Here is a 22,300-nt window from a genome sequence, read left to right on the forward strand (position 1 = left end):
GAAAGGATTTTCAAAAATCCATAGAAGTGGACTGGATTTGTGGTGAGATTCTCCAGTATAGTTTTCCTTGTAGTAAATTTTATATGCCCATGTTCTTGCTACCTCTTAAACAATGGAAGGGAGGTGCAATATACACCTAAATATCATTTTAGTAAAATCCAAAATGCATTCAAGTATCGCACGGAATTAAAAAAAATCATACAAAGAGACCAACTCTATTCATACAGGTAAACCTAGATGTGCTTCGTTAACTTGCAAAATACATACAATTCGTAATGTGACCCAATGGAGAGCTACTAATAACAGAGAAGACTAGCGGATCGAAACCCTTTTTGAGAATGACTCAAAATATACCGCAGAAAAAAATGTCAAGACAAATAGGAAAACTATCATTGCCGGTAATAGCCACCCTGATGGGGAGGAGGATGATACGGAGAAGGGACGGTATAAGGAGGTCGAGGCATAGAACCTTGTTGCTGCAGAGGTGCAGGTTGCTGCGGAGGTGCATTGTAGTAGGGACCCCGCCACCCCGGATATGCAGGTTGGCCGTGCTCGTGGCTCGGTGGGGGCTGTTGTTGATGTTGAGGTGGTGGATATGGTGGACCTGAAGCTTGCAAATTGTAAGGTGGTGTAGGCTGCTGAGGAGCACCATAAGGTGGTGGATTTTGAGTATAACCAGGCATTGCGGGTTGCTGAGGGGGTTGGTAAGCAGGAGTCTGGGGTCGAACAGCATTGGGAATATTCACGGGGTCTGCTGGCGGTTGGGGATTAGATCTTGGAACCTGATGGGATTGAGCAGCAGAAGGATAATTATAGCCATTTGAACCTTTATTCTCCTGGAAACTGAGACCTGAAATTTGTCTTTGCACGTCATCCATCATTTCTCGGCACTGCATGTTTCTTGTCATCACAAAATCACTGCCCTGTTGCTTTACATTTGTGATAGCGTCCTGTTTAATCCATGAAAAAGAGAATGTCAGTTCTTCATTCTTCAGTTGAAGGGAAAATCGATATATCATATATGAACTTTGGGATCAGCTCAGGGACAATTGGGAAATAAGATATTGAGCAAGACTAGTCTGAGTACGCAGTCATAGTGAGTATCCAAACCAATTATAAATGAAAATCAATTATGTAAAAAAAATTCTAAGCAAACGCACATTCTCTTTTCGTCCTCATTCCTAAATAACTTACTTCTTGCGTTTGATGTTTGTGTTTTAGCTTTCAAATCTCAGTATTATTATTCTTAACCTTCATCAGTTGGTTCTTAGCATGTAATACTCCTATTTATTTGGAAAGTAGTTTTTTTTTCCTAACAATTTTAACTTGCTGCCTATGTTCCTTACACACGTACTAGGGTAAATATTAGTGTTTTTATAGAGAGAAGCAACTACCGCTCAGTCCCAAACAAGTTGAGGTCAGTTATATAAATCTCACTTCCAGTTTCTACAGAGAGAACGATGAAATTATTCAGGAAGCATAAAAGACCTGGACTTCGTACGATATAAAATCAATCACAAAAACTTATACAATCAAAAAAGACGTTCATAGATGAACCATGGCACATTGTAAATTAGTATTTGGTTATTAAATTTGAATTCTTAAAACGCAAGAATTGTCTAAGTTTTTAACTGAAAGATTACGATAAAATAAGCGCTTCTATTTTCATTAAAAAATCTTATGTAAACCAATAAAAAGTTGCAATTGAACTTGATGCTCTATTGTACTGCAGATGACATGAATCTTTTGACCATTTAAACAAGGTTATCCATTGAAAGGCCTTTAGCAGTACTGGAATACCATCAAGGATTTCAGCGCAGAGGAATGTGAAGGCCAAGGGTTTAACCATGAATAAAATCCATCGAAGTAGGCTAGCCAATACCTAATCCACCCACCCCCCACCCCCAAAAATTCTCAAACAGATGAAAAATTCCATACCTGAAGTGTAACATAGAACTTCAATCCCTCGTTGATATTCTCCTTTATTTCTTGATATTTCGAAATGGCAGCTTCGATTTGCTTATAGGTTCGCTCACGGGATGCTGCAACATTGAGAAGTACACATTGAGCCAATAAAAATTTACTAATACAGCAGGAATTAGATATCACCAGTGGACAAACATTAATTGCAATAACATTTTTTTTTTTTTTGAGAAGGTAATTAATAGCAATAACATTTCAGAGTAAATAAATGAGATATCTACAATTATGTTTGGGTTGAACATGGTCATTGATCCTTTGGTGTTGGTCGCTGCAAATGGAAGCAGCAAGCTTCTACACTGCTCGACTAATTGACAATATTATTCATGCCTTTTGTCTTTAATTCCATAGCCTCCTTATGGTGTCCCTGTCTTCTGAAATGTGTAGGGTGCACAAGGAATTCCTCATCCACGCAACATCCCTTTGGGTTCATTACATTTCTGCACTTCTCATCTTGCTAAATAAGAATACGAAACTGGTCCTTTTGCTAATTGACATTTTATTGGCCGGTAGTGGAAAATATCGCTTGTTAGTATCTTTCAATGTTGTACAAGAATACTAAATTAGTCTTTCAGTTGTCCTTCATAATCCTTTTGCACAAACGTTTTCTCTAAGTTGAAGTCACCTTGTTTGAAAACCATCCGCATTAATGATTAATCACAGTCATGCTCACACTGATCACCCTCCTCCATATTGCATTCTCTTCGCACGTAAATCTTCACCCATTTAATCAAACCTCCCACCTTGATTGTGGTTGTTGAATTTTATGAGTCGTCTAATTTAAAAGAGTAAAATGTTAGAGATAGGACACTTCTATTTATTTAATTAGGTCGAAACGCGACCTCTCAACATGTAGACTTGATCCCTTTTCAAGGGACGAGCATGTGATTATACTTTTTTGATAACTGATGACGGTGAGGCTTAAATTTAGTACCTATACCTACTCTAGAAAATAAGATAGAATTTGTTCTGAATTGGTTGTAGAAAATATACGATAGATCTCCTTGTATAAGAGTTTATGCTACTAGGAATAAGGTAAGCTTAGAATACATGAAAGGAAGGAAAGTTATTAAACAGGAAAATATTACATAAATACTGATACTCCTAATTATGACAGAATTAGGAGAAACATCTAGTATTAACCAATAAACATCCAATGGATCTAGAACATTCTAACATACAGTTCAATCAATTATTAATTCTCTTGATATTCTTTTTTTTTAATGAATAAAAGTTGAAATTAATTCTCTTGATTCAACACTAAATTTTCTTCTTCTTTTTTTCCTTCATCTCATAATGACCAACACATCTCCCGAGCTGAAACTTTTAAAGTGGTAAAGCTTCACTCGTAAATGAAAAAAACACACACCCTAGTGCACCAACCCTGAGCCTTGCACATACTGTCCAGCAAATGCGATCACAAAACATGGAAACATATCTTAATATGAGTGAGACAGACATGTTCCTCAAGGAACAAGACTAGCAAAAACAAGAGACTGTAACCTACTTCTATTATCTTTTCCAGTTAGGTAAAGCATAACATGTAAACATTAAAATGTGCCACGAGGCACCATAAAAATCAAAGCTTCAACATGCTTCAAAAAATATCCCTGAAAGATAGAGCACATTAAAATGTACCTTTATAATCCTCAAGATTGAAAATAGAAGCGAAGTCCTCATTTTGAGCCTGCAAATGAAAAATATGGTTAGAGAGCATTCAAAGATATACATTGAAATCTGCACCAAGGGTGTGGCCTAGAGGTCAATGAAGAGGGTTGAGCCCCATGAGGTCTTAGGTTCAAATCCCAACAGAGACAAACACTAGGTGATTTCTTCCTATTAGTTCTAGCCTTGGTGGACAGAGTTGCATAGTACCTGTTGCTAGTGGGAGGTTGCAGGTATCCCGTGGAATTAGTCGAGGTGCACGGCTGCGCGCAAGCTGGCCCGGACACCACGATTATCAGGAAAAAAAAGATATACATTGAAATAATAAAATCATTGCAATAACAGGCAATGGCAAAAGGTACTACAACATAGAAGCAAACGTGTCCTGCTTCCCACTTAGTTTCAACTAATTATTATCCCATTTATCAATATCAGAAGAAGAAAATATAAAAGATGAAAAGGAAAATCCTAACTTCATTTTACCTAGATACTGCTCCAAGTATCAATCCAGATACATAAAATCTATAGACACGGAAAAGGAAGAAATGCAAAAGGTGCATTGACTAGAATGTGCAATCATAAATTTACCAGTTTAATAATCCTTTACCTTATCAAAAAAAAAAAATACCAGATTAATCTCCCTAGAATATTCATGGTATTTAAAGCTAAGGCAGATGCTTCAGCATCAGAAAGAAGGAGCAGTAAAAAGGGAAATCCCAGAATCGCTTTGTTGTCTGTAGCCATGGGAGATTAACTTAAAAGGCATTATTCTATTTCTTCACCCCTTACAACTTTTTTTTTAAGGAGTGTAAGGAGTTCTTCACTCCTTACAGCTTATTCTTGTGTATTAAGAAGTTGGAAGTGTTGAGCTGTATTTTTTACATTATATCAGACCTGAATCTGCAGCAACAATTGTTCTTGCGCCTCAAGGTTCTTGGAAATTTCTTCACAAATATGATCATATTTTGCAATCTCCTTTCTGAAAAGATCCTCATGGGAGCCAGTGGATGTCATCAGCTTAGGAAGTATATCATCCTGTGCAATAACCCACAATATAAATGGTAAAGCTGGATCCCGCAAATCCTGAATCAGTGAGCAAAGAAGCAGAACAAATACCAAGAAACAAGCACCTTTCCTATGAAACAAAAATGTTCGACTAAGACAAAGTGCAATTCATTTCACGTGACCTTTTGCCGATGGATGATGGTTGAAGAGCAACCACTAAACGGGAAGTAGTGTTAACCTTATGTGTTTGCTTTTTCCTAAACCAAATGCTATTTTTAATGTGCTACGGAGAATTTGTTTTTGACTTTCTATGCTCCAAAATAGCTGTGAAACAACATCTGGTAGACTTAACAAGTAAAATACATTATTAAAGTAGGGTCATGATACACTATGATTACCCAGAAGGACCATGCACATAAGAATTTTAGCTGCATAAGGAGCAACTTTACTAATAGACGATGAATAGGCAATCACTGCCAGGACAACCAAATGCAACGTTTTGCCCTTTTTTTCTTCTTTTTTTGGTTATTAAGCAAGTGTAATGATTAATTTACCAGTCATAATACTTTAAGCAAACAAATTATTTTTCTCAGTTTGGTGCAAGCTTATGTGACTTGTACCATAAGTACTGTCAACTAAGCAGACAAAATAAGACCTCTTAACATGTGAACTAGCAAATGACCTTTCTTTCTGCTTGTTTCGAGGAATTCGAAAGATCATACTGTTCAACAATCCTATGAGCAAAAGCAGTACATACTTGATGACTATATACATAAGCTAAAAGTTCCAGACTTAAAAATATGTCCACCTCTTTAAAAATAGAAGTCAAAAGTTACACTGCATAAGGTACAAGTAGCTATGTTATCATACCTTCCTCTTCATCTCTTTCAGCATATCTTCAAGCCCTGCCCGCTGAGCACCAAGACCTTCTAATTGTCTCTGCAAATATAAGCACTAATAACTTAAAAGAGTCTGTGGAGGCAGTTATTTCTTTATTTCTTGAGAAACAAGTCTGTGGAAACAATTATTATGGCTGCAACTCAAAGATTGTTCATCCAGTAAACAAAATATCCCCCAAATGGATCCAACAGAAGTAACTAACTTTGTCTTCTACAGTCCATAAATTCAACCCTTTTTTACTTTTTTTTATCGGTAAAGCATAAGTATATTGATTAGCAACATCAAGTGAGCTCTGGAAGTGCTCAAAAATTCTACCATGGCTTCAACATCATTAAAAGAAGTCATATTGAACCAAAAGAGAGTGTAAAGACACATTTGTTCACTATACTAACAGTTCTTTCTGCTCTCAAAATGTCTTGCATTCCTTTCCTTCCAGGTGGACCACCAAATAAATTCAACCTTTCCTATAACAGTGATATCTGGGCCAGCTTGTGCGAACCTTGACTATAAATCCGGGTTGTTGCTGGTTGCTACCTCCCACCAGTACAAGTACTGGATAACGCTGCCCACCAAGGCTTTGGCAATCGGAAAGAAATTCAACTTTTTCTGGATCTATCAGTATTTTCTAAACTACTTTTGCAACATGTAAAGCTTACACTTACTACACCCCAAACTTGTCCATTGATTTGTTCAACACCATTTCTCAATTGCAGGTGCCCATGGAAGGATTTTAAACTAGATCATCAGGCTACAGTTACTCAAAATTATTAAAACTAGGCATTAATCAGGCTAGTTAATAAGCTTTGTTTTCTACTGTTGGTACTTATGGTGAATCTTCATGTTTCATTTTTGTGTATTCAGTAATAGAGTATTCTTTTAATTCACCAAACTTGCAACATAAATTTTTACACGGTGTCTCTGAAGAAAAAAGTTACTTGATTCTGTCTTATAAGTAATTAGACAATTTTCAAAGTGAAGTAGCTACGCCTTCAAAACAAAACATGCGGGTGTTGTATACTTTCTTTTAAATAAATAGGTTACATTAACCAGTAACGTTTTTTAGTAAACATCACTAGTGAGGTGTTTTCGAGAGAATTTTCTTTAGCTACTCTAGAAACACGGTTGCAACATAACCCATGATAAAGGATACAGCACATGTAGCATTGTTAACTCATCTTACCAAGCTCTGCTTCAGAGCTCCTGCAATGGCGTCTTCATTGGCATCCAACGACATGATCGGTCTTGCTAAGGTTGGAAGAGCAGATTCAATCTATCACAGAGAGGAGTGCCAGGTTAGGTTATGCTGCTGCTAGCTACTTGGGGAGATATAAAAGTAATACTATCACATTGTAAGCAATGACTTTAACTTTGAACTTCTTCTCCAACTGTAACATGGCATATACATACAACAAACTATAGAGCAAGCACTTCTAAGTTGTGTAGTTGAAATCAAATATCTAAGAATCCAAATCTAGTCATTGTAACCATTTAATATAAAAATAAAAGCATATATTTTTTTGAAAATGAGAGAACGGCGCCATTTATTAAATACATATCAAACAAATCACCAAGCTCTCCCAACAACACAAGTTGTCGGTCTCATTAACTCAATTTCCACAATGCGACAACTATCCTAAGAATACCCACTAACACTAATGTGTAGAACATCAGAATTCTTTTCTACATGTTCTGATGAGTGAAGTTTCGTGACATAGCTAAATACGCATCACATGACTAGTTATCTAAAATAAGGTTTCACAAAGAATCTAACTGCTCAATAAATACACATACTGGACGGCGGTCAAGGATTGACATGAGTGCTGCATGATCCCTCACTGATCGTTCAATCCTTGCATCACTCTCTGCCGCTTGCTTCAAGTTCGCTGCAAACCTGTTTAACCTGTCCTGTAGGTTCTTTGTTAGAGTACTAGATTGAGGCCTTGTCCATCGTGTTCCAAATTGACTTCTAAATTGAGCATCTTCTGCTGCTTCTTTTTGCAGAAGCTCCTCAGTTTGGACCAGTAATTCCTGGTTCACCCTCTTCAGATCATTGAGCTGCTGTAGCTCAGCTTCTAAACCAGCTGGACCACCACAAATTTGAACTGCCTCTACATCTTCTTTTAAGGCCATGGGTAGAGTTAAGTTTCCCTCCAGAGCAAGAATAGAATCAGGCAAGTCCATTTCCCTTAGCTTAACTCGAGCTAGCTCACTTCCCTGTTGCAATCTCTCAGCTTGAGTCCTAATGACATCATCAACCATTTCGGTGTACCTGGATAAAGCTTTAGCGCTGTTATCAGGAACAAGACTGGCAAACATCTTCTCCTTGCTTGCGTCCAGAACATCATTCATTGGCATAGGCTTGACCATTGAAAATGCTGGAAGAGGAGGCAAAGAACTGGCTTGTGGAACTCTCATGAGGTACACTCTATCATTCTCCTTCACAGCTCTCGCCAAGTTTTGATTTAAATTAGCCTCTAGCTTATTAATTGCATCCAAGAGCTGCTGCGCTGCTCCCTTTGGTGATGTTTTTTTGGCCTCAGACAACGCACTAATCCCACTTTTCAACCTTGCAATTTCCTCTGCAATTTCTTCTTTCTCGTGGAGCTCCATACCATACCTATAGCAAGCCTCAGCATAAAACAACGCAGCTTTGAGTTGAACATGAGCCACCCAGCCCTTGTCAAAGTGGTAGTTCAGAGGTGCAACATTTAATGCTGCCAAAGCTTCCTCGTAATAAATCCCAACCTGTAATCATACGTGAAAACTCATTTAAAAACTAATTGTTGCATTTATTAGTGCAAAGAGAAATTTCATCATCTTACATCACAATAGCAGACCAACCAGAAAATGTCATTGCCAACATAATATATCCAAAATGGCCTTCTAATATATTACCAACTATCAATAATGCATTTGTTGTATCCTATGCAAGTGGGGTGTTTGTTATCTTCCATACAGTAGAATAAAAAGTTAACTTGACTAGACTACAGAAAGTATGAAGTGGCAAAGGCTGAAACAAAAAAGGTACTATAACCAATAGACAACCTGTCTTGAAATCTTTGCACAGACTCCAGGAGTGCTTCCCTTGGCAATAGTATTCTCGAAAACACACTCCTGAGCCTGCGCTAGCATGAGTCTTTCCAACATCCCAGCACATTCCACTGACATGTCAACCGTGGTGGAGTTACCCATTGATGCCTTCATCGCCAGATTGTCTCTTAGGAAGGCGAATGCCCCAGCTGCAGCAATAAAGGAATGTGATGCCTGCCTTCGCCCCTCCACTGCTGATCGATCCAAACTCAATCCCATCTGACTGTGCACTGCCCCCAGATTGAACAAAACTGCAGCTTTCTCTGCGGGAAAAAAACAAGATGCTAAATAACTCATGTAACGGGATGACAATAACTAAGTTCAAATTTGACTTCCGAAAATTCATAAGTTCGCCATATTATATAGAGAAGGTACAAGTTAGAACTTAGTGACCATTTAGATATTGGCACAAAACTAATCTTTAAATACCTTTGCATGTTTGGGTTTTTTGGATTTTCTACTTATTTAATCATGTTTTCTATTAAACAAGATTTTATAATCAAATTCAATGGTTAGTTACTCCTCGAAAAGATAAACTTTAGCAATTAACCAAACAGGACCAGCATCCAAATGATGCATGTCTTTCTTATCTATTAACTTTTGCATCAGGCAATTAAAATTTTAATCTTGTTAAAGTTTTTAAATCTCTGAAGCAAATTCGGATGTTATCCCAAAATCCTAATTCCAGGATACTTGATGCATTTGGAAAGGAAAATAAGACCAATGTATGTTAGCAGCTCAAAATCAAGTGCAAAGCAATTTTGAGTTATACTTCATGCATTATAAGTTATACGATAAACAAGAAGCAAAGGAGAGGCGATTTAAAGGAAAGATATGATCAATGTAGAAGCTCAAAGAAACAATTCTAAACTGTACTTCACGCATCACCTATTGCGCATCAAAATTTCAAGTCCAATCACTGTAAAAGCTAAAAGAAGCAATTCTAAATTGTACTTCACGTATCACCTATTGTACGTATAATTTCAAGTCCAACCAAATAATAGTTGATTCAATACTTATATGAGCTCAAAATCAAGTGCAAAGCAATTTTAAGTTATACTTCATGCATTATAAGTTGTACGATAAAGGAGCAGGGAAGAAAATGAAAAACATGATTAATGTAGAAGCTCAAAGAAGCTGTACTTCATGCATCATCTATTGTACGCATAATTTCAAGTACAATCAAATAAAAGTTAATTCAATACCTAGATTAATGTAGAAGCTTAAAGAAGCAATTTGTACTTCACGCATCACCTATAGTACACATGATTTGAAGTCCAATCAAATAAAAGTTAATTCAATACTAGATGAATGTCGAAACACGCATAATTTCAAGTACAATTAATAAAAGTTAAATTCAATACCTAGATGAATCAATTCTAAACTGTACTTCAGGCATGACCTATTGTACATCATAATTTCAAGTCCAATCAAATAAATGTTACTAATTCAATACCTAGATGAATGTAGAAGCTCAAAGAAGCAATTCTAGAATTGTACTTAACGCATCACCTATTGTACGCATAATTTCACTTCAATACCTAGATGAATGTAGAAGCTCAAAGAGGCAATTCTAGAATTGTACTTAACGCATCACCTATTGTACGCATAATTTCACTTCAACACCTAGATGAATGTAGATGCTCAAAGAAGCAATTCTAGAATTGTACTTAACGCATCACCTATTGTACGCATAATTTCAAGTACAATCAAATAAAGTTAATTCAATATGGTCAATGTACAAGCTCAAAGAAGCAATTCTACAATTGTACTTCACGCATCATCTATTGTACATCATAATTTCAAGTCCAATCAAGTAAATGTTAGTACTAATTCAATACCTAGATGAATATTATACCTCGTGCATTATAAGTTGTGCGATAAAGAAGCATGGAAGAAAATGAAAAACATGATAATGTAGAAGCTCAAAGAAGCTGTACTTCATTCATCATCTATTGTACATCATAATTTCAAGTCCAATCAAGTAAATGTTAGTACTAATTCAATACCTAGATGAATGTTATACCTCATGCATTATAAGTTGTACGTTAAAGGAGCATGGAAGAAAATGAAAAAACATGATCAATGTAGAAGCTCAAAGAAGCTGTACTTCACGCATCATCTATTGTACATCATAATTTCAAGTCGACAAGTAAATGTTAGTACTAATTCAATACCTAGATGAATGTTATACCTCGTGCATTATAAGTTGTACGATAAACGAACAGCGAAGAAAGTGCAAAACATGATCAATGTAGAAGCTCAAAGAAGCTGTACTTGATGCATAATCTATTGTACATTAATTCAAATACTTAGATGAATGTTATACCTCGTGCATTATAAGTTGTACGATAAAAGAGCATGGAAGAAAACAAAAAAAACATGATCAATGTAGAAGCTGTACTTGATGCATAATGTATTGTACATCATAATTTCAACTCAAAACAAATCAAATTCAATTCAATTCAAATACCTAGATGAATATTCTGCTGGACAGCTTTCTGCTTATTTTTGAAAGTATCATACCAAGTGAAAAAAACAGAATTAATATGATCCTTATCATTTGATATAGGAAATCTCGATTCAACAGCACAAAGGGCTTTATAGTAATTTTGCAGGACATCACGACGAGCAGGTAGCGAATCTGTAGGAACACGTTCAATTTCCATACGGTATTGTTTAATAGTTTGGAGATCATCTTCGAGATTTTGAGCTTCACGTTCAGAGTAGTTGAAAACGATGTAGTTTCGTAATGGACGGTAGAGATCGAGTGATACGGTTTTTTTCTCGAAGATTGCTAACATCACGTTTGTCGCCGCCGTTGATGACGGTGACGTCATGGTTAACGGTGACCTTTACAGTGGTGATGATGATTCAATAGATACAAAATGTTTTTTTTTTTTTCAATTTATTTGTAAGAAGCAAGAAGAAAATGAGAGCTTAGGCGAAAAATTCAAGAGTGTAATTTGGTGCTACTATTATTTTTCCAAGTTTTCGTTCTTTTTTCTTCCTTGTAATGTACTCCTCGCTGATTTAGAGCCTGTTTGGAAAGCCACCTGGTAATTGGAATGGTGTAATTACGCATCCTAGTAATTACACAATATTGTCATTACAATAATTTATTTGTTTATTATAACGTAATTACAGTATAATTATAAGCGTGTTATTTGGTTGCACAAGTGTAATTACATAGTTAGTTTAATTTAAAACTAAAATAATTATAAAAAATTTAAAATTAATATTTAAAAAAATTGTGCCTTTATAAATAATATTAAATTAGTTATTTAATAATACATTGTTTCTTGAAAATATGCTAATTAATAATCGTATATTTGTAACTAATATTGTAAAAAATAATTGATATATAATTTCAAATTAATAATATTTTAATTTAATTGATTATAAAAATTAAAAGCATACCTTTTTTGTGAGAACATCATAGGATTGAATGTTTGACAAAAAAAAAGAATATTTATAAATATAATGACATAACACTATTCAAATATTAATTATATCAACTGTAAGTGAAAAATAAACAACATGCAGTGTGAAATAACAGGTCAATAGTACTAAAACAAATATTTTTAAAATCGAAAAAATAACCTAAATTCAAAATCCGAAAGAATATTTTTAACATACTACTCTTATGTCAAATTCTAACGTTACATAAGTAAATTTCAACGTAACATAAGTAAATACTCCTATAATTCAAAGGAAAGGGAAAATATAAGTCAATAACCTCATTCAAAACGAAATTCTACTTTAATAACGTCATTTTTTATATGTCAAGTTTGCTAATGACTCATTCTTTCTAATATTAAGGTATGTAGTTTCAAAAATTAGTATATTAACATGGTTATGCTAAATGAATAAAATTAAAAATTAAAATACGAGCAATTATATGGAACCACAAGAAGTAAAGTTTGTGAATGAGAAGAAGAGAAATGAAATATAAATTCTATAAAAAGAAAAATATATTTTAAAAAATACAAATGATTAAAAAGTAAAAATAAATTAAATAATAGAAATAAAAATAAATTAGAAAATAAATTAAAAAAAAATAAAAAATAAATTAAAAAATAAAACAAATTAAAATTAAATTAAAAAGAAACAAACTAAAAAGTAACCCTGTAATTACACTCAATTCTCAGCCCCCTCTTGAGAATTGGAGAGTGTAATTACACCTTCTCAATTACACTCAATTCCCACCTAACTGTGTAATTACCTAGTCAAACAAATAGACTAAATTGTGTAATTACATCCAATTACACCCAATTCCAATTACCTGGGTGGTTTTCCAAACAGGCCCTTATTTTTATGTCTTTAAATATTATAAATTGTTAATTATAATATTTTTTAAATATGTAAATTATATTTCAAAAAATATAAAAATTATATGTCTGAATTTATGATCTCGAAATCTGTATTGTATCACATTTATTGGGAAAAACTAAGTAGTAAATGTTGACATCGATATTAATGTTGTTTGCTTAGCATAAAAGGAAGACATTTACTTATTTTTTCTAGGAAAATGAAGAAATAAACTCCAAAGAAAAGTATAAAGTCTTTTATATTGTCATTATTATTGGCTACTGTTATAAAATTGAAATCTCTAATTAGCGACAAAGGAATTATATTCATTTTAATAATTACCGCAACAAGACTAATGAGTTGTTAGAAGATGTTATACTCCCTCCGTTCACTTTTACTTATCCATTTTAAACTTTTCATGTTGTTTAAGAAATAATAAATGAAATGTATAATTTATCAATATATTCATATTAATTGATGCATATTTTTATTAGATTTCAAAAATGATTTGAAGTGAGTAATTAATACTATGAGTAAAATAGAAAAAAATAAATTATCTTATCTTAATATGCTAAAAGTGACAAATACAAGTGAAAATTTATTTTTGAAATATTGGATAAGTAAAAGTGAACGGAGGAAGTAGATGAATGAGGAGATAAACTTTGTATAAAAATAAAAGTTCTAATATTCATTTTAATAATTTCCGCAACAAGTACCAATGCAAAACTAAGACCAAAGAGTTGTTAGAAGATGTGATAGATGAATGAGGACATAAACTTTGTATAAAAAATAAAACTTCTAATAGTCATTAGCAATATATATTAAATTTCTCTTTCGAGAGTTTTCTCATAAGTATTATAAAATTTTATTATTCAAATACGCTATGCCTGAAAAAACTCAGCTCATTATTTTGCTGCCTGAAAAACTCAGCTCAAATAATGTAACTCATTATGTTTTAGATGAACTTTATTTAAACATAAACTTCATAAAGATTGATTATATGATCATCGAGTTAACTATATTAATGATATTATGTCGTGAAATATAATCACATTACTTTAGCGAACAAGTATGCGAAGAAAAATTAAAATTAGAAATCTCGTTTGAACTGACCCACGTATGTTGAGGCGTAGCTCAAGACCAAATCAAAACTCAACTAGACTCTACTTAAATTCTTACGAGTCTTACGACTAGTTATCTCGTATAAATAAAATGAAAAATATTACAAATCAGGTGTTAGGACTATGAATTAAGCGAAAGAATAAGATGGGGAGATAATTATTTACTATTTATATTGGTGTGAGATAATAAATACTATCAAATAAGTAGAGTAGAAGACATGAATTCATTTGAATCAAGCATCTTTGTATACATGGCAAAATACATCTTGACACGTGTCGAAACAATAGTGGGACATGTAACTGAGGAAGATGAAACATTTTCAGTTACAGCATTTAATACGAGTCAGAAGCCCCGGTTGTCTCCAGAGCCAATTACAAGGGAAAGCCACACCAGGTAATTAATAGCGGAATAACGTTACAAGACCGGACCGGATCTGAAGCGAACGTTACAATTTAGAATTAAAGGCAATATTCATTGCTCATTATTATTCATTATTAGGATTTAATTACTGGGTAAAAGGTCTATGTATTTGTACTGCAAAAGCAACTTAACAGCCCAAAAGAATGATCATCGAATAACACTGATTGCACACTATTCTTACAAGATTTATTGTTCACATTTATTCTTTTAAATTGCTCTCTTGCTCCGGATTTGTATACTTGTTCTTAGAAAGCTTGAGGGCTTTACAGTTCCACCGGTGCAAACCTATCAAAGGATTTGCTTTTAGAACCATTCAAGATCAGGCTCAATTGCTTTATATTTAATTACTTTTAGTTAATTAATTCATCTATTATCATTTTATTAGCTAATTTTCACTGCTTATAACAAATTCAAATCACGTATCCTTTAAACCACTAAACAAATTTAACTGTTCTCTTTTTAGGGTAAACAGTTTGACGCCCACCGTGGGACTAAGGATAAAAGTGATATTGTTTTGTTGCTCTAACCATCAAACTTACAATTCTTAAATTTTTTTGTCACTAGATAATTCTTGAAAGATGGCCAACAATGGGAACCAAGTTGATGGAGTCTCAAACAACTCGAGCACTCATGAAAGGGGTCAAATGAGTGGCGAAGATCGGAACCAGAATGAGCAAGTTCCAATCTAACCACAAGGACCCAAACACACTGGAGAGAAGACTTCATTCCAAATGATGATCATGAAGAAGAAGTGGTTGCAAAAACGGATCCGGGGATAGCGAAAATATTGGAGATATTAGAAAAGCAACAGAAAGCCATTACTGACTTGCAAACAGAAAGAGGCAGCAATGTTGGAGGTAATTCACCCAATACGGAGGTGCAACAAGGAGAAAGGCAATGGTGGAGCCCGTGGCAACACCCGAAGTTATGTAGTATTTGGAAGCTCTTTCCAACCGATTAGAGAAAAATAAGAGAGAATTAAAAAGTCGGTTGGATAAGAGCGAGAAGGAGTTCAATTCTCGTATAGATCAAATCCCTGGGGCACCGCCAGTTCCAAGTGGACTGGATTCAAAAAGATACGTGCAGTTGCTATATCCACCAAGAGTTGCACCTAAGTTGATCCCGAAGAGATTTAAAATGCCGGACCTGCCTAAGTATGATAGGATAACTGATCCTCATGAGCATGTGACTTCATACACGTGTGTTGTCAAGGGAAATGATATGCATCCGGACGAAATTGAGTCCGTGATGCTCAAGAAATTTGGAGAGACTTTGTCCAAAGGAGCAATGACCTATTCTTTGCTTCCGGAGCATTCCATTATCTCTTTCAAGATGCTCGCGGATGCCTTTATCAAGGCACATGCTGGAGAGCAAAAGGTGTCAACTAGGAAGGCTGATATATTTAAAATTGCTCAGGAAGATGATGAGTTGCTCATAGAATTCATAATCCGGTTTCAAAAGGAGCGTATGTTGCTTCCAGCTATTCCGGATGATTGGGCAGCAGAGGCATTTGCTAGAGGGTTGAACCTAATGAGTTCGAGTGCATTATTAAAATTAAAAGAAAACCTATTAGAATTTCCTGCCACAATATGAGCGGACGTTCATAATAGATATGAGTCAAAAATCCGGGTGGAAGATGATCAGTTTGGACTGTCAGCTGGGTCTACCGGTCGGAGTTGGAATTATGATAGACAAGAAGGACCTCGGAGTCAGACTCCAAGTTTGGAAAGGACAGGTCTTAATAGTATGAAAACCAAGGAAGGCCTCAGTCCCGGTCAGAACGGAGTCGGGGCAATCAATATGAAAGGCCAGTTCCGAAAGGAAGAATGATTCTGGTCAAAGAAGACGAGGGTTACAACCCAAGGCGGCTACGATATATTCGGTTACAAGTAAACCTAAAAATCCAAGGCTGTCAGAATACTATTTTAACATTGATTTGGTGGAATTGATCGCGGTTATAGACAAGATAGATGGCTTGAAGTGGCCCAGACCGATGAGAACTAATCCGAGCCATAGGGATATGAATTTGTTTTGTGATTTTCATGGAACTCATGGTCATAGAACAGCTGAGTGTCGGCACCTCAGAGACGAGGTTGGTAGGTTATTAAAGGATGGTTATTTAAGAGAATTCTTGAGTGATAGAGCTAAAGATAACTATGGGAAGCGCAACGATTGAGTGAAGCAAGAACCTCAGGTTGAGCCCCGTCATGTTATTAACATGATAGTTGATGATTGCAGGGCAACCTCAGAGGAAACAGAAGGGTGTCAAAGTGACCTTTTTAACCTGCAAGTACATCTGGGCACTGGGTTAGCCCCGGAACTCAGGATCAAAATCATTGAACTTCTTAGGGAGCATGTTGATTGCTTCGATTGGAAGTGTCCGGGCAAAGTAGGGATTTCATTGCTGGAGATGATTTCAAACAGAGGGAATGGAGCAACAGGAGCTCCTGAACAAAAAGAGTCAGAATGGGTCGAAATGGTAGACAAGAGTATAAGGGAAATTTCCCCTCACCCTAATGATATGGTGTTTAATGCTTAATAAATAATATTGTGGTGGGCCTTCAAATAATTCGGTATTTGGAAAATATCGAGTACCAAGCAGTATTAATATTTAGTACCAAATCTAAACCCGAATCTCACAATTTTAAAATTTTACTCCCGAATATCGTACCGAATTACCTACTTATTACCAAAATTATCAGTTCGATTTGGTAATTTAGGTTTCCGATATTTATGCCTAGCCCTAGCTAGACATTACCATCATTGAACCAATTTCTTAGCAAGCCGCTTTGCTCATCTACCTATTAATTAAACAATAAACAAAGAAAAAAAACACCGCGTTGGGGCACGCAACACGGATTATCCCAATGTACTTTCAAATTCATCCGTTTGAGCCCTTATATTGTTTTTCTTTTTTCTATATATACCCCCCAATTTCTCAACTTTTCGAACTCTCTAGGCATCTTTTCTTTCTATCAACGAGTCAAAGCCCCTTCTTCTTTAACTTCAAATCTTCCCAATTCTTCTCTTTGCCGTTTCATCAGGTTTTAAGGTATGTTAATCTAATAACTCAGTTACTTCATAAGTCATTGCCCTTTTTTTTTTTTTTTTTTTTTTGTATCTTATATGCTTTTTGGTGACTTTTATTTTAAGGTTTTGTTCTGTTGGTTCAATAAAAGCTCGTTATTTTTAGTCTGAGAAGTATGATTTGTCGTCATATCGAATAGTACTGAGGTGGGTCTGGATCGTAAAAACTTCAGCTACTTCGAAATCCCTTGCCCTTTTTCTTGTTTGTTGTATACTTTTTTGGTGAGTTTTATTTATACTAGCATTCTAGGATTATTTTTTTGTTGCTTCTGTAGGTTCAATTTACGTTGAAAAGCTCGTTACTTTGAGCCTAGGAAGTTCGATTTGACGTCAAATTGGATAACTGAGGTGGGTGTGGATCTTTTTTTCTACAAAATTTGGATCTATGGCTGAGTTTTTGAAGTGGGTTTTGGGTTTTGAAGACATTTTATTTCTGTTTCTGCCAATCTTGCAAGCTTGTTATCATGCACAACAGAAAAAAGTTCCTTTTTTTGTGTGTGTGTGTGTGTGTGTGTGTTTCTTCCGTTAGACCTATAGTCTCTTGAAAATTGAAACTTTAATGGCGATTTTTGAGGCTGGAAAGAAACTAGGTAGTTGAGAACTTTTGGTTTATTCTTGGGTTTTTGAAACGTGGTTTGTGTTTGAAGTTGCTTGGTCGGTATTCCGTTTTTTTTATGAAGTAAGAATATTATTAACAATGAGGGCATTAACTAGCCTGTATACTATACCAAAAAGTAGAAAATCCTACTAAGAAATAAGGGAAAAGAGGCTATTTCTCAAGTGTACGATATCTTTCTCTATTCCATCAAAAGCTCTCTTGTTCCTCTCACTCCATATGGTCCACATCAATGCTAAAGGGGTAACTTTAGATGCCCTGCATCTCCTCCTCCGTCTTCTACGAGCCCAGCTAAACATGGTTTCTTTCACAGTTCTCGGCATTACCCACTTGAAACCAAACCATCTTATCAACTCCCCTCATAGCGAAGATGCTACACGGCAATGTAAAAGTAGGTGATCTACGTCTTCCCTGGTTTCTTTGCACATGAAACACCAACTAACACAATTAATCCTCTTCTTCCTTAAGTTCTCCGCTGTCAAGATCACCCCCCTCGTAGCTAACCAAGTGAATTAGCACACCTTTCTCGGTACTCTAGGGGATCCGTATCGAGGTATGTGGGAACACAATCTTCTCTCTCACCAAAAGCTTCATGTAATAAGATTTAACAGAAAAGGCGCCGTCCCCCCCCCCCCCCCCCCCCCCCCCCCCCGTTTCCCATTTCCAAACATCCTGATAACCAATAGTAATTTTTTGTTGGTTGACCAAACTTCCCAGTCTTGCAAGTTTCTTCTTAACCTCAATCCCAAAATCTGTTTGATATCCTGAAAAAAGGTTGAATCTTTAGTTTTCTAATTGTTCTGCATTCATCCTATTGCTGTTTCATTCATGAGTTTCTGTTTTTGTTATTTAAAAAAATTTAAACTTGAAAGCTGATTGTTATCCGTTGGGTTTATGTTTGAAATTGCTTGGTCCTTGTTCCGCCGTTTGATATCCTTACAAAAATGAATCTTTAGTTTTCTAATTCTTCCTCTTTCAGCATATGACTGTTTCATTCACGAGTTTCTGTTTTCGTTAAAAAAAAAAAAAATCAACTTCAAAGCTGATTGTTATCTAAAGATTGTCTGGGTTTTTGAACTGGGCTTTGAGTTTGAAATTGCTTGGTCCTTGTTCCGCCTGTTTAGTATTCTAAAAAAATTGAATCTTTAATTTCTACTCTCTCCGTCCCATAATAAGTGTCACCTTAACCAAAAACACGCATATTAAGAAATCAATAATGCAATGTGAAGTTTACTAAATCACTCCTATATAATAAAACTAGATTACTTCTACCTTTTGATTAGAGGATGCACAAGAAATAAACCTTTTGACATTGGGAATCCAACAATACCAAGTTACTATGTGGCTTTTCCAATCATCATTTAGATGTTACTTTATTGTCTAAGGGTAGAATTGGAAAGAACTAGTCAATTTATGTCTTGGTTTCCTAAGGTGACACTTCTTATGGGATAAATTTTTTTGGCTAAAGTGACACTTATTATGGGATGGAGGGAGTACTTCTTTTTCATTCGGCCTATTATTGTTACATTTATGAGTTTCTGTATTTGTTGTTCAAAAAATTAACTTGAAATCTGATTGTTATCTAAAGATTGTCTGGGTTGATATGTATTCTCTATTGAATATAGGAAGCTGTTTTGATTTAGAGATGAGAATTATTTAGCTGCGAAAAGTTGTATAACCTCTTTTTTGTTTTTGGAATGCAGATTCTTCGAGGAAGTTGGTGGAGGGGTGATTTGAGCTTGAGATAGGAGATTTGGCTAGCTATTTGGTTGTTATATATAAGGTAAGAAACCTGTTCCAGTTTGCAATTCTATTTCTTTTTCAGTTGGTGTCATTGCACCCATCAATTGTAACTTCATTTGAACGTCTTGAAGAGTTTGTTAAATACAATTTTCCAGCTGACAAAGAACTGAAAACTTGTTTATACTGTACTGATAATTGCTTGATCTTTGTTATTGTAGTATAAGATTCATGGTCCAATGAAGTTTCTTTTCTCTTTCTCAAAAGCAGTCGAAAGCAGTGTTATTTGAGCTTTTCACCTATCTGTTTCACTTGCGGCCTCTGTCATAGGATTTGTTGTGCTTGTTGGTTCTAGAGAGAGATGCCAATAAGTGTAAACCAATGATAGTGGTGAATGTTGAAATATTTGTTGTGATGCGTTGTTATTAGTGCTTGGTCTGGTGATTGGTATCGTTTGCAATTGTTTGCCAGATCAGTGATGCACAACACTGAATCTGGTTTATAACAGTTTATTCAGCGTATATAACAGATCTAGGCTTAAATTATATGTTACTCAGAGGATATGACTAGTCTAATTGCTACTAAATATGTGATCTATCTAGTTTGACAAAATATCACAGTAAATTATGTTTCCCGTATCATTAATGAATGTGGATTTATGGTTTGATACTATATTGCAATTACATTTTATTTACAACCTGAATTCTGAAGTCTCTCTTTGTGCATTTCCTAAATCGTCCTCTTTCCTTACTGTTCTCTAGGTAGGTTTCTTTGGTTAATGCATCATATTATGCATACTTCCACTCCCTGTATGGGCTTTTCCCTTTAAATTGGTTGTCTTTTGTTCAGTCTGAAGCAAATTTTACTTTTTTTATATGAAATAAGCTCTACTTCAATGATGGATATTATGGGCAGAAGAACTAACATTGTTTCCTTTCTCTTTTTGAGATGCACTTCTGGTCTTCATCATACCAAAATGCAGAAATTTGTTTGTCTTTTACATCTGAATGGATGCCAAGAAGTTCATGCAGTTGGTTGAGGAGAAAAAGAAGAGAGCTCTTGATAAGAAAGAAGCCCGCTTGAAATGGGAGCAAAAACTTGAAGCTGCAGCAGAAGCAAAGTCTGATGCTGAAGCTAGAGATAAAGCCAAGGTAGCTAAGCATAAAAGGAAATTAAGCTCGGGTTCTGATATTGCCAGTGACAATGACAGTGGATATCAAGGAAAAAAGTCCACCAAAAAGCACCACAAGAAGCATAGGAAGCACCATAGCTCTGAGTCGGGTGATTCGGATAGGAAGGATAAGAAATCCAAGCGAAGGCCTAAGAGAAGATCCTCTCATTCCAGTGACGATAGCAGTGAGGAATATGATGGTGATTCAGAAGAAGAGAGAAGAAGAAAGAAGCGGAGCCACAAGAAGCGTAGGCAACATGGTAGACACTCAGATAATAGTTCCTCAGACTCTTCAGATGATGAAGATGTAAGAAGAAGACGCCATTCAAAGCATCACAAACGTCATCGAAGATCACACTCAGATGGTTCAGAGTCTTCCAGTGATGATGACCATGCTGCAGCTAGGAAACGAAGCCACACGAAGCATCATAAACGGCACGGAAGGTTAGACTCAGATGCTTCTGTCTCTTCTAGTGATGAAGCAAAACTGAACCGCAGTAATCACGGAAAACATAGGAAGCATCATCATAGATCCCATAGTCATGATTCAAGATCTTCGGATTCTGAAGATTTTAGGCGTGATAGAAGTAGATCCCTAGGTAGATCTTCTGATGAGAATGAGGAATTAGATAGAAAAGAAAAGCACAAGAAGAATCATCATCGACATGGTCATCACCGTCCTCACCATTCTAACCATAAGCATCGCCGCTCTGATGAAGTGTTGAAGGACAATCATCATCAACCTCATGAAGAAAAAGAAAGAAATGGTGAGCCAGTGGAACCTGCTTCTGAGGTGCGGACGGAAAGTGATGCCAATGGTGATGCTCATGGGATTCAAAATGCTTAGAATGTTAAGACCGCCCCAATTCATGTTTTTGTTTTAACTTTCTGTGGAGACCATTAATTGCCATTGCTAATTACTTGTGGTGTAATTTGTTTTGGTTGGAGGTCTAAAACCCTGACTTCATTAATACTGTTCAATTTTTCTTCAGGCTAGCACATAATGATTCTGCTGTTATTTAACAGAGTGACACTGTGTGGCGAAAATATTTTCGTTACGTTCAGTGGCACTTGCATGGAATTATCAGTTTTGCTGTGATTATGCTGTGTTGATTAGTGAAGTTTTGAACGGTACGCTAACTTTTATATATGTAATGAAGTGTTATAACTAAAGTAATGGCTATCCTAAAAGC

The 22,300-nt window shown here is 35.5% G+C and overlaps 2 protein-coding genes across 3 annotated transcripts; one reads left to right on the forward strand and one right to left on the reverse strand.

Annotated features, from left to right (window-relative positions):
• Window positions 1–105: 105 nt before the first annotated feature.
• Window positions 106–11,644, reverse strand: LOC132641649 (vacuolar-sorting protein BRO1). Its single transcript, XM_060358705.1, has 9 exons — window positions 11,114–11,644; window positions 8,596–8,903; window positions 7,342–8,295; window positions 6,731–6,820; window positions 5,521–5,589; window positions 4,540–4,680; window positions 3,619–3,667; window positions 1,939–2,042; window positions 106–950 (listed from the first exon to the last, which is right to left on the reverse strand). The coding sequence occupies exons 1-9, from the start codon at window positions 11,478–11,480 to the stop codon at window positions 390–392; spliced, it is 2,643 nt and encodes an 880-aa protein (XP_060214688.1). The 5' UTR covers window positions 11,481–11,644; the 3' UTR covers window positions 106–389.
• Window positions 11,645–17,397: 5,753 nt separating this feature from the next.
• Window positions 17,398–22,206, forward strand: LOC132641652 (CAX-interacting protein 4). 2 transcript variants are annotated; one of them, XM_060358711.1, is made up of 3 exons: window positions 17,398–17,545; window positions 19,900–19,979; window positions 20,885–22,206. In XM_060358711.1, exon 3 carries the CDS (start codon window positions 20,944–20,946, stop codon window positions 21,952–21,954), a length of 1,011 nt encoding a protein of 336 aa, XP_060214694.1. In that variant the 5' UTR covers window positions 17,398–17,545; window positions 19,900–19,979; window positions 20,885–20,943; the 3' UTR covers window positions 21,955–22,206. The 2 variants fall into 2 exon arrangements, with proteins under 2 accessions (XP_060214694.1, XP_060214695.1); XM_060358712.1 differs by having other exon boundaries at window positions 20,919–22,206.
• Window positions 22,207–22,300: the final 94 nt, after the last annotated feature.

This window comes from Lycium barbarum, chromosome 5 (genome assembly GCF_019175385.1).
Source record: "Lycium barbarum isolate Lr01 chromosome 5, ASM1917538v2, whole genome shotgun sequence".
Classification (NCBI taxonomy): domain Eukaryota; kingdom Viridiplantae; phylum Streptophyta; class Magnoliopsida; order Solanales; family Solanaceae; genus Lycium; species Lycium barbarum.

Coding starts and splice junctions, on each gene's coding strand:
- LOC132641649 (XM_060358705.1), bottom strand. CDS start 11,480: ATGACGTCACCGTCATCAACGGCGGCGACAAACGTGATGTTAGCAATC. Junction 4,681..5,520: donor TGAAAGAGATGAAGAGGAAG/GTATGATAACAT, acceptor GTTATTGCACAG/GATGATATACTTCCTAAGCT. Junction 2,043..3,618: donor CAATCTTGAGGATTATAAAG/GTACATTTTAAT, acceptor TCAATGTTGCAG/CATCCCGTGAGCGAACCTAT.
- LOC132641652 (XM_060358711.1), top strand. CDS start 20,944: ATGGATGCCAAGAAGTTCATGCAGTTGGTTGAGGAGAAAAAGAAGAGA.